The sequence below is a fragment of the Helianthus annuus genome, chromosome 13 (genome assembly GCF_002127325.2).
Source record: "Helianthus annuus cultivar XRQ/B chromosome 13, HanXRQr2.0-SUNRISE, whole genome shotgun sequence".
Taxonomy (NCBI): Eukaryota; Viridiplantae; Streptophyta; class Magnoliopsida; order Asterales; family Asteraceae; genus Helianthus; species Helianthus annuus.
This window is the reverse complement of record NC_035445.2, coordinates 49,688,674-49,700,115: the sequence shown is the minus strand read 5'-3', so window position 1 is coordinate 49,700,115 and position 11,442 is coordinate 49,688,674. Positions and strand designations below refer to the sequence as shown.

Genomic DNA, 11,442 nt, shown 5'->3' with positions numbered 1-11,442 from the left:
ATTATTTACCATATGCTAATGACTAAAACGTAAATAGAACAAAAATTTGTTTAAGCCACCCAACTATCACTAGAATATTGCATTTCTTATTGGAGTTGCAACAATAATACACATACTTCAAATGTGATTAAGATACATAAAATAAATCAAGGTTTTATTGTTACATTCAACATTATCCCTTCCTTTCTTCTTTATTATTGAAGTTGCATATATGCATAATAATATTTGAGACATTTCATTCGATAAATATCGTTTGAGATACCCCAAATACATTACATATACACAATGCATCATATGTTTAATCATCTTCGATGGGTGGCATTTTCTCTTTGAGCATTGAAATATACCACAGCAACCGGTAACCCTAACCCATGTTGCTGACTGAAGTTACGAGTGTTGAAACGGTCTCTGGAAGTCGGTGGACTCACAGATTTTCTTGTTTTCTGCTTAAAGAGTAAGAACACATATCGATGAATCCCTATTAGCGGCTTCGGCGTCTCATAGCTCATAATCTCCCTTCTTGGATTATGAGCAATTCAGTAGATGCATGGGATGCATAATTAAAAGAAAAAATATATAATATGGTTGCATATGAGTAAAGGAAATGCATACGTACCAAAGGAAGCATTAGTGGTACCATGAATATCTGTAACAATCCTGTAACATAAAAGGGGTCCAAAATATGTTCGCTTTTAATTATAGTTATTATATGGTACTTAAATAATATGATAACCATACAATACAAAATAACCAAAATCAACTAAGCTGACCAGTGGAGATGTTCTCTTAAGTAAGGATCACTATGGCCTGGAACATCTAGATCGGTCATGATCTTCAACTCAAAATAAGACCAAGTCAATACAAGAATATCTATTATCTATATTAAAACAAAACATTTTAGTGCCACTTGGCATAAATTTAATCCACTAATTGCCACCTGGCAACTTAATACTCCTCACAATTGTGATTTGAGCGGCAATATACCTCATGTACACTTCAATTATACTCTCTCTCTCTCTCATTAATCGTTCCTCATCTACTAGAAAACCCTAATCTCTCTCTGTTGAATAAGAATCCTCTGCGTCTCTCTCTCAGTACCATCGGCGACAACATTCTATCGAAATTGACGGATAATTCTTTGAGTTTAAGGGTGTTCAAGGTGATTTTTAGGGTTTCAATTAGTATCTTCGTATAATTTAGGGTTCGATTTCGTATGATTTCATATTTTACCATGTGTTTTGGGTTCGATTTCATATAATGCAGGTTCAATTTCATACGATTTCTTGAATAAACATTCGTTTAGGATCCAACTGGTAAGATTTTCATCTTTTGTTTTTCGATTTGTAAATCTGTTTTGCATATCGTTTAGGATCCAACTGGAAACGCATATTGAAGCCTTATGAAAGGGTGTTTTGGAGATCACGTTTTTTTCAGGTATGGAAAAGTAAGAATGTAGTGGAAAGATCTATAAAATGTTTCTCATGGTTGTAAAATGTTTGATTTTCAACCTTAATTGTTCTTATCTTACCGGTATTGTTTTGTAATGTGAATTGTAAGATGGAAAGGTGTTAGATGCACTGCAACTGTTTGATGAAATGTCTGAGAGAAATTTCAATTTTTTGGGACAACTGTTAATTCTTCATACGTTGAATAATGGATTTGATAAAAAAACGATTTAACAGGCTTTATTCAATTGAAATGCAATCTGAGAATAATGAACTATTAAGAAGCAACTCAAGTTAAACTAATGAGGAAATTAACAAGAATGATAAAAGGCATAGTAATCAAACTAATGAGGAAATTCCTTTCTTACACGTGTTGGATACTTGGATCCATACTTGGATATTTGGTCTTACAGGTTAATAGGTACGTGTTGTGAACTAAGGTTTTGGTTCAGCATTTTCGTTGGGGATTTGGGGGTTTGGGTTATTGCTTTGCGATTGAGGTTTGATTGGCGTGTCGTTGTCTTTTTAGCTGTAGTTTCTGCATTCAACTCAGCGTTTGTCGTATTGTTATGCAGGTATGTTTTCATCTTTTGATTTTTATGTCTGCATTTTTATTTTTATTTGTGTTTGTTATGTTTTTTGAGGTTGTTTGATTCCAGTTCGTATTAGCCACCACCTCTAATTCAGGCCATTCTGAGTGTTCGGATACATATTGTGTTATAGCTGACATAAAAATGAGATAAGATAAACTGAGCGGGTCGGGTAACACGTCATGACCCGTTAATATTTTATATTTTTTTGAATTTTCTTTTGATTCAATGTCAGTTTGTTGACTATACCATCTCCATTTTGTTTGCAGAACTCTTATTATTAGCAGCTCTTACATTTGATCCTCTTGAAATATAAAAAAAAACCCATTAATGGTTAACATCAACAACCAGTGTTTACATTGTATATATATAGGTTGGTTTTTAAATGTCTTATTTTGTAACTTTAGTACATAATTGCATGTTAATCAACGAATTAAAAATATGCAATGAGATGGTTGTTTTTATTCTTACATAGGTGGTTCTCACTATTGTCGATTTTGTTCGAGCGAGTTTGACTTCCCACGGGGACTATCAGCAACATTCTTGGTAAAAATGAGAGTTTTAATAACTTTTTTTTGGGGACAATACATTAACTTTATAGATTTATGTTTTAAAATATTAACTATACCAGCAGGAGTTTGGTAATTTCAAGTCTCCAATGTACTCAAGACTTCCTCAGTATTGACACCACCGCTGCCATTGGTGATCGATGACGGTAGTTGAGGTAAACGTTAATGGCAATCTAATATCGATGGTTTACAAAAAAATACGTTTGTCACATCATCAATTGTTTTGGGAACTTTTAATACATATTTTTTAACTAAATTTTTGTGTACCTATTTGGTTATATTATAAGAACTTCGTTGTTCCTGTTTTCTCATGACTTTTTGATGAATAAAACATGGATTTTAATTAGCTTTGATTTTTTACGAATAGTCGAGTAGAAGATCAGGTGTGGTTCAAGCAACACTATCGGAGAGATGTGGGTATCATTCACAGGGAATTCCTACTCTTTTTTTCGATGCCATCAATTACCTAATTCACATGAAAAATCTATGGATCAAGGTAAATTGATATCACCATATGTTTAAAACTGAAGTTGCAGAAGTTAATATTATGATTTATTGAGTTTTACTTGAGTTATTTTTAGTTTTATCTTTGTATAGAGGGTTAAATTTGTGGGTGTTGCTTCAATCAAGAGCTTTGTTTTGCTTGATTAGCTATAATTTAATATTAATTTTCTATATTTCGTGTCCGTTTGTATAATCATTGCCAACGACTATATTTAGGGATTTAGATTTCATCCCAATATGATAACACAATATAGTAACTTGGATTATATTTTGTATGTTTTCGTCCCAATATAGATGAAGGAGGAGATCATTAGTGAGGTTGATAAATTATGACCCAATATTGACGTAGGGATATGATATTCTTAGTTCCATTCTGGATGATGGTATAGAACCTTCAATGGCTGATGAGACGGGTGTTATGCCAACGATCAGATTATTTGCAAGCCACCGTTCACCATACTCGCTTTTCAGTTTTCGTACACTAATATCTGTTGATCGTGTTTCAAAGCATCTGAGACACATGTGTTTATTAAAAATTGTTGAAGTGTGTTGGTGTATTGTTACAGGTTGAATCAAGCAGAGGGCAGAACACGAAAGGGGCGTACACGGTTATTTGTTGATCATGGAAATTAGGAGAAGAAGGTGATGCAACTGGTCTGTCAATATGAGGTTCGTTTGCAAAGATACATAGCTATGATTGATATGCGGGTACTTTTCGATAAAACAAAAAGAAAACACATGGTTCATTAAACTGTTATGCTCATTTACACCAAATTATAATATTAGGACATGTATAAACATGGTTGAGTTTGATAATTTATTGTGTATCTTACCAGACTAATGCTTTATTATGAAAGATTGATGCCTCTTTGAAGCAATCATATGCCTTTTATGCTGCATTTGATGGAATTCCAGGGCTACATGTAACTTTATTATAACTATTATTATAGCATTTCATTTCGTTATCTTTTTGTTATATTACCTAACAATTGTATATTTGTACATGTTAAAAAATGAGCCCCCTCATTAGGGTGTATTTATTTGTGTTAGGCATCTGGAGCATATATATTTTCCATCCAAATGGTAAATATTCTATTGGCTCTCAGAAGCAGGTATTCATTTTTTGTGATATTATTTAATAGCGTTAAACATATGATTCGTGAAGAGACATGGTAAAAAAATACAGGTTATTTTTCTATCGCAGATTCGTGACGATAGAGTTGAGTGGGATCTTGAAGTGAATCAACTTATTGCATGAAACTGTTATCCTTTTGTAGTGGAAATAATGGCTATTATTACAAATTTCCTCACAATAGACATTTAGACTAAATATTTTTGTGGTGTGAATAATGTTTCTTTGGTTTATGGTAGTGGAAATGTGGCTTCAGGATATATCGGAATGCATATGGTCAATAGGTCGGTGTTTTTGACTTCTTAATTTATAAAATAATGAAGTCATTTGGTCAAAGTCAAACCTAATGCTCAAACCTAATGATTTGTATGCGTTCAAAAAACTTGAGTTTTTATATCTATTAGCGCGACAACTAAGGTATTTTCATTTCAGAAAGCAATATCTTAGTATGCGGTCATAGAACACAATCTTTGTTTCTTAAAATCTTCGCATTTATGAGCGTATTATGTTACGTCTTTGAAGGTTATTTCATTAGGTGATGATTGTTTTTTCAACTGGTATAAAACGAATTCGAGGTTATTGGTTACGAAACTCCAGCAAGCAGAAGTGTTAGAATAATAGAGTTTCAGTTTATATTTAAAACCCGAAAACCGTATTTCTTACATTTACTTTTCAATTCCCTTTTGTTATGTTTGTACTACGATGCTTCGTTTTTTTGAATCTTTAAATTCAGATTGCTATAATAAGTTCATGCGTACAGTTCGTTTACGATAAATAACATAAAACTTTTCTACCAAAAGTAATCGGTAGTGGCGGTATATATGATTCTTCAATTTGTGTCATTCTTTCGGTTATGATCGAGTATTGGAAAATGAAGTACTTAGAGAAATCATATAGTGTTTAAGTACAAGTGTTGAGGAGAAATTCCAAGACTATGTACCTGGGTACTGTATGATTTTAATAAAATCGCCTTTCAATTTCTTTTTAAAAGTCGCTTTAGTTACATTAATATGCATACTTTTAATCTCTCATTACTTTTAATTGTTGCAGTTGCCATTGGCTATAGCTGATATTGACACATGGACAAGGTGTTAGCATTAATACATGTGAAGACTGGTAACCATGTGACCTTAAAATTCGATACTAAGCATTGATTAGTGGAATAGATTTTGAGATCTATTATCTATTATACATGTATATTTGATAGTGAAACATATACCAAGTTTTATATTTGTATTTATTTGATGAACTTTATAACAAAAATATAATCTTTTGAAGCGTCCGAACACGTCATGCAAAATTAACCAGCTATGTCATTTAATGTGCAACAACACGTGGGCGAAAATACATGAGTGGACCGGGTAATAATAGATACATCTAGAGGTGGTAGTTTGACCTGTTTTTATTGTGTTTGATTGGATTATGCTCTATTTTAACATGTTAAATTGGTAATATTAGATAAATATTCAACAATGAAAGGGACGAAAGTTAGACCATAACATGAACATTTTTTTATTTGACATTAGAATTGTGATTCAGCCAATGTAGTACACACCAATGAAGTACACTGGTCAATAACATATGTTATTTATTCGACTTAAACTATAAATCTTTATAAATTTATGAATTATATCGTTTTCTTTTATAACATGATAATATTAATATTAACATTTCAATAGTTAGTATTTCTTTAATTTATAAATATAATTATTTTCCCCCACATCGTACATTTTAATTAAATCATTACATTGTTTCTATATTTGAAAATTATTTTTAATTTTGAACAATTAAAAGTATTTTCATTTCTTTAATTAAATCATTACGTTGTGAGTATTCACGGGTAATAACGATTACTTCAATAAATTAAACTTATTCATTTGTGTTTTAGTCCACCCGCGAACCTCGCGGGTTCTTAAACTAGTAAGAATATAAACATGAATTATGTGAACTAAAGATCAAGATGGTTACAAGTGTATAAGCAGATCTCATGTCTTCACCACCGATATTAACAAGCGGTTTAGAGGTAATGAGATTAGGCATGAGCTCATGGCCATTAGAGACAGTCTTATTGAGATTGTAGGTCACATTCAACTTGACACATGGTGTAAATATGTCCACCACCTCTCCTATCACTCTTCCTAGTGCAAGTGGTTCAATCATTCTTGACATAGTGATGATGTGGAGAGAGAGAGAGAGAGAGAGGGGTAGAGATTGATGGAGTTCTTAAAACACTAGCTACGTGAAGATGTGTGACAGTGTGAGTTGTATTTGTAGGAATCCATTCGTACAAAATTAAATAAAAACTTTTATTAACTTGAATTATAGAACAATAACAGAATAAACTGAAACCATACAATTACAACTGAAAAATAAAAGGAAAAACAAGAACAGAATTTCAGAACAAAAAAAACCGGTTCGTGGTTGAGGATCGTGTTAGACACGGGTCCCGTAAAACAAATTTCGTGTCTCCCAAGAGAACACGTTAGTTTCCAGGATACAACAGCCTGAAGCAGTTGCACTGCCGGTGTTGACTCCAACCCGAAGGTGTACCTTGCTGCTTGAAGATGAAGAAGAATTCAATAGAGAGAAAGTTGTTTGCTAGGAATTTTCGGTGTGTTTGGTTCTACAGCTGGGTCCTCTATTTATATTGGAGATGTAAAGTCGAAACTGAAAAACGAATTAAATGGGAAAATTAAACTGTATTAAACGTCTTCAATGCACTTTAATTCGTCATTTAATTCTCAGTCAAAAGCATTGACTCGTCAGTTTCAAAGGCTGAAATGTAACAGCACTGGAATTAACTGCTAGAAGCTCCTGCGTGCGCGCCCTTGCGCGCGCAAGTCTGCACGCTCATGCGTGCGTGCGCCATTTTGGCTCACTTCCATGCGCGCGTGCGCCATACTGGCTCAATTCCATGCACGCGTGCGCCACGTCACATGTGAGCCTATACGAGCACGCCACACAGTCGCGCCGTATTGGCTCACTTTGGTGCGCCGCGCACGTCACATCAGTGCCCATGCTCCATGCGCGCAACCACGTGCCTACCTGCCACGTCATGCGCCACTCCGCGCGGACCCACCAGGGTCATGCGCCTGCGTGCCACGTCACCAACCACTTGGTTCTTGCAACCCTTGTACTCCACCACGCGAAAGCGGTCAAAAATACAAAGGCGGCTCTCAAGCGGGGCGATGCGAGCGTGCGAAGTGCGAAGTGCGCCATCAAAGCGCCACATTGCGCCTCATCGCCCACGCCATGCGTGCGCGTGTGCGAGTGCGAATTAGGGTGCGGACCCTTCGTGAGTACACTTAGTGTGTGCTTCCATGAAACAATAAGGATGGAGAGTTCCCACTTAAATACCCATTTAAGTTTCATCTCTCCTCCTATGTGGGACAAGGTTCCACTTTCCCACTTTTTTCAGCATTCAAGTTTCAAACACCAAACTTTCAGCATCGATATCTCATTCTTCTTAGCTCCGTTTTGGACTTGGTTTACTTCGTTGCGAAGCTCTTCCAACATAGAACACAAACCCACAAATAAATATATAAAACCCGCTCATTTTCTTATATTTATTTCTAGTACAAAATAGGAAAAAATCATTTTCCTATATTTATGAAAAGTGCTATTTTCACAAATTTCCAACAGTATTTGATGCTTAACAGCCTTTTTATAGAGAAAGAAATGTTAAATAGACATTAAAATATGTTGACTTTAAAAATGTTTAGAGATTCAGAAGCATAAAGTTTTGCTAAATTTGGAAAATTTTCTGAAAGTGCTTGTAAAAGAGATCCTATTCAAAGTTCTTTGATCATACCTTATTTCTTTTGTAGGAAGTTATACATGTCAAAAGCTTATTGATTACTCACGTTGTTATCATAAATCAAGAATATAGATTGCTTTTTTCTTCTTTTTTCCACTTCTATCATAGAATAATCCATCATGTTGCAGGATTTTTCTTATGTTTTGCATTTAAGGAAATTTATCAATAGTTTTGGGCATTCTAGAAGGTGTTTTCTAGGTAGAGAATGTTCCCAATATTTCCCATCCATCACTAGTGCCAATTTAAACCATATTCGATACTAGACTAGTATCTTATTTATTACACGGGTTGAATAAATATAATCTTAGTTACAATTTCATGAATGTGATATATTAAAAAAACATAGGTGTTTGCACGTGTTAAATAAACTATAATGTAATCAATTAACACAAACAATCGTCAACATATGTATTTAAAAAAATAAACACTAGTACTTATGATTATTAGACATAGTTGGGTATGTTTTATGCGGGTCTAAAAACCCACCACGTCTAAAATCCAGTAAAACAATATACCTTGTCACTTTCCCCACTTTCCTAAATCTCCATGTTGTTTTTTATGCAGGTCTGCAAACTCACCGTGTCTAAAAACCATAAGTTAACAATTAAAGCAAAACAACTTGTCATTTTCCCTCCTACACCCACCAACCCCTCTGCCATCATCTTCGTTACTAGCCACCACTATCAGACTGCCTCCAATGCTTCCTTTAGGAGGGTTGCACTTAATGACGTGGCGTGTGCACTTATGATCTTGTTCGCCATACACAACATAACACAACTAGTTGTGTGTTTTGTTGTGTGGATCTACCGGAAGTTTTGTTTGATTAATCTCATTTTGATCTTGTTTATTTCCTTCATTTTTTTATTTTGTGAGTTGAAGGTGCTCCAGCGAGATGCCTGAGCGTAATTTTTTAACGCATCTTTTTTTGATTGTCCTGTTGATTTTTTAATGGGGTTTCCTTTAAACTGCATTTGAGGAACAACCCCTTTTGGGACGTCCTGTTTGTTGCCTGGTTCAAAATCGTGTCTAAAAAGCAAATTCATTGTGTCTAAATCTCAGTTTTGTATTAGCTAAAACTTTGACGTGACAGTTATAAATTATGTTATGTTTTAAATGTTGATTATATTATAAGAACATGGGTAAAACATAAACCCTAATTAAATAAATTCAATCATGAATAATAAAACACATGTGTACCTGGTTAGCTAGTAATCGCATCAGAGAATGAGAATGACGTAGACGTTGTGTTCGTCAGATTGGTCGAGTTCCCTTTTAGGGTGTACAATTCTGATGGGTTTAGGTGTTCTTGATGAACACAGTTATGAGAGAGAGGGGTGACGAATTGATAGTGATGATGTTATTATAATTGTCTTAGCATAAACCCTCTCTAGTAATCTCTATTTATATACACCCAAGGGGAAACCCTATGTTTATCTACTAAGGGTAGATACGTCCATCAAATATTTACCAATTAATGATATAGGAGTAATTAGGTGATAGAACCCAGAAAATCAAAATAAATGAACAATGGAATTCATAGATAGTAATCCAATTCGAGAATGATTATGTCTCCAATTTTAAAGGTAAAAAACCCTAATTTTTATATAATAGACATCCAACATAAAGAAAGATGACCTAATCTGCCCTATTTAACATAAAAGAAACAGAAGTTAATTAACTGCTAGAAAACCACTTTTGAAACTGTTCCCGCCATTTTTTTTTCTAAATTAATTGAATAGGCAGCTGGTCTGGTTTTGGCTTGGATTTGGGTCGGGTTTTAGGTCACCTAATAACGGGTATGTAACAATACATCCGACCCGGACAAACGACTTGTTCTCAAGTCGAAAATCTGATAGTTGTGCCAAGCGATCATCCATTCAATTGTAGGCTGACCAGCTTCATGGATCCATATACGAGCTAAGACAGAATGTCGTTGCAGGTTGTTTTCCCAACTTTTAATAACCGTAACCATAGGCGTGGCGGGTACCTTTGATGATGGCCTTGCAATGGCTCCACTAGACCTGCCACAGATAATTGATAAATCATTTGTAATTGCTTGCAAACTGATTGCTTCCAATTCAACCCCGTGATTCTCATGTTCTTCGTCTTCCGGATGGGTCTGATCTTCTGCCTCGTCAAGAATCACATGTAAGCTGATTTCAACTATCCTCTCTTCCTGGTTAGTAACAGGCTCTAAGGTTTCCTGTTGAACCTGCTCAACTGTCTCCTCGGAAGCTTCAAATAGCTTGAAAGTTTATTTGACTTTAGCCCTCCTGCTCCGAAGAGAACTCACCTATGCTTCAAATCAACTGCACGATTTATGGCTTCACAAACTGTCCTGGGTTTGTGGATTCAAACTCCAGCCTTTAATTCATCTTTTAGCCCATTTAAAAATACACCCAGCAAGCAATTGTCTGGCCAATCGAATACCTGTTCCGACCTCTTTGCAAATTCCTGACGGTACTCATGTACAGTACCGGTTTGCCTGATGCTGCACAAATATTCGTCCGGATTTTGGAATTTTGCAAGGCCAAAACCACTGCTCTTTTCTTTAGAGAGGACGTGTGATTTGAGCGGTGCAACCTCTTCTTTGAGAGACTCAAGTTCAGCAGTGATTGCTGCTAATTGAACTCCAGTAGACTCTGAATTCACTCCGCCTCCATTTGGATTGTTCCAGGTCGAGGATACCATTCGATTTACCGGCAATGGAACGATTGATAGAACCCAGAAAATCAAAATAAATGAACAATGGAATTCATAGATAGTAATCCAATTCGAGAAGGATTATGTCTCCAATTTTAAAGGTAAAAAACCCTAATTTTTATATAATAAACATCCAACATAAAGAAAGATGATCTAATCTGCCCTATTTAACATAAAAGAAACAGAAGTTAATTAACTGCTAGAAAACCACTTTTGAAACTGTTCCCGCTATTTTTTTTTTCTAAATTAATTGAATAGGCAGCTGGTCTGGTTTTGGCTTGGATTTGGGTCGGGTTTTGGGTCACCCAATAACGGGTATGTAACACGAGGTCAATGATCAATATTTGATAAATGATAATAATGGCCACATAATATATTAAATATATAAATATATTCTTACATTATAATATATGTCTTTCATCTTTGGATAAGTTATATATATAATTGATTAATACAAATTCAACTAAAGTGTACTTGGTTTTTCTAAAACACATTAACTTAAACTGCAATTAAAAACTGCATTTTGCAGAATTTAAACCATCCACTCCTTAAATAGAAGAAGACATCATACTACTAAACCACAAAGTTATGGGTTGGATACTTAAATAACTAATCATAATTAAATTATAGGTATTCGTAATTATAAAATTTCTATTAAATATTATATTATTTTAATATCATT

General features: G+C 34.6%; 1 protein-coding gene and 2 long non-coding RNA genes across 3 annotated transcripts; 2 read left to right on the top strand and 1 right to left on the bottom strand.

The window, feature by feature from the left end:
• Nucleotides 1–302: 302 nt before the first annotated feature.
• On the bottom strand, nucleotides 303–6,409 carry LOC110897807 (CEN-like protein 1). Its single transcript, XM_022144536.2, has 4 exons — nucleotides 6,209–6,409; nucleotides 771–832; nucleotides 613–657; nucleotides 303–516 (listed from the first exon to the last, which is right to left on the bottom strand). Exons 1-4 carry the CDS (start codon nucleotides 6,407–6,409, stop codon nucleotides 303–305), a joined length of 522 nt encoding a protein of 173 aa, XP_022000228.1.
• On the top strand, nucleotides 2,507–3,703 carry LOC110897808. Its single transcript, XR_002568963.2, has 4 exons — nucleotides 2,507–2,581; nucleotides 2,667–2,759; nucleotides 2,972–3,100; nucleotides 3,675–3,703. It is a non-coding gene; the product is annotated as an uncharacterized LOC110897808 (long non-coding RNA).
• On the top strand, nucleotides 4,124–4,500 carry LOC110897809. The gene is made up of 2 exons (XR_002568965.2): nucleotides 4,124–4,220; nucleotides 4,313–4,500. It is a non-coding gene; the product is annotated as an uncharacterized LOC110897809 (long non-coding RNA).
• Nucleotides 6,410–11,442: the final 5,033 nt, after the last annotated feature.

Excerpts from the sequence above, each read along its gene's own strand:
- LOC110897807 (XM_022144536.2), bottom strand. The coding sequence starts at position 6,409 with ATGTCAAGAATGATTGAACCACTTGCACTAGGAAGAGTGATAGGAGAG. Across the intron at positions 833-6,208 it reads TGAGATCTGCTTATACACTT|ATCATGACCGATCTAGATGT; the intron begins GTAACCATCTTG and ends TTTGAGTTGAAG. Across the intron at positions 658-770 it reads TTAAGAGAACATCTCCACTG|GATTGTTACAGATATTCATG; the intron begins GTCAGCTTAGTT and ends TTTATGTTACAG.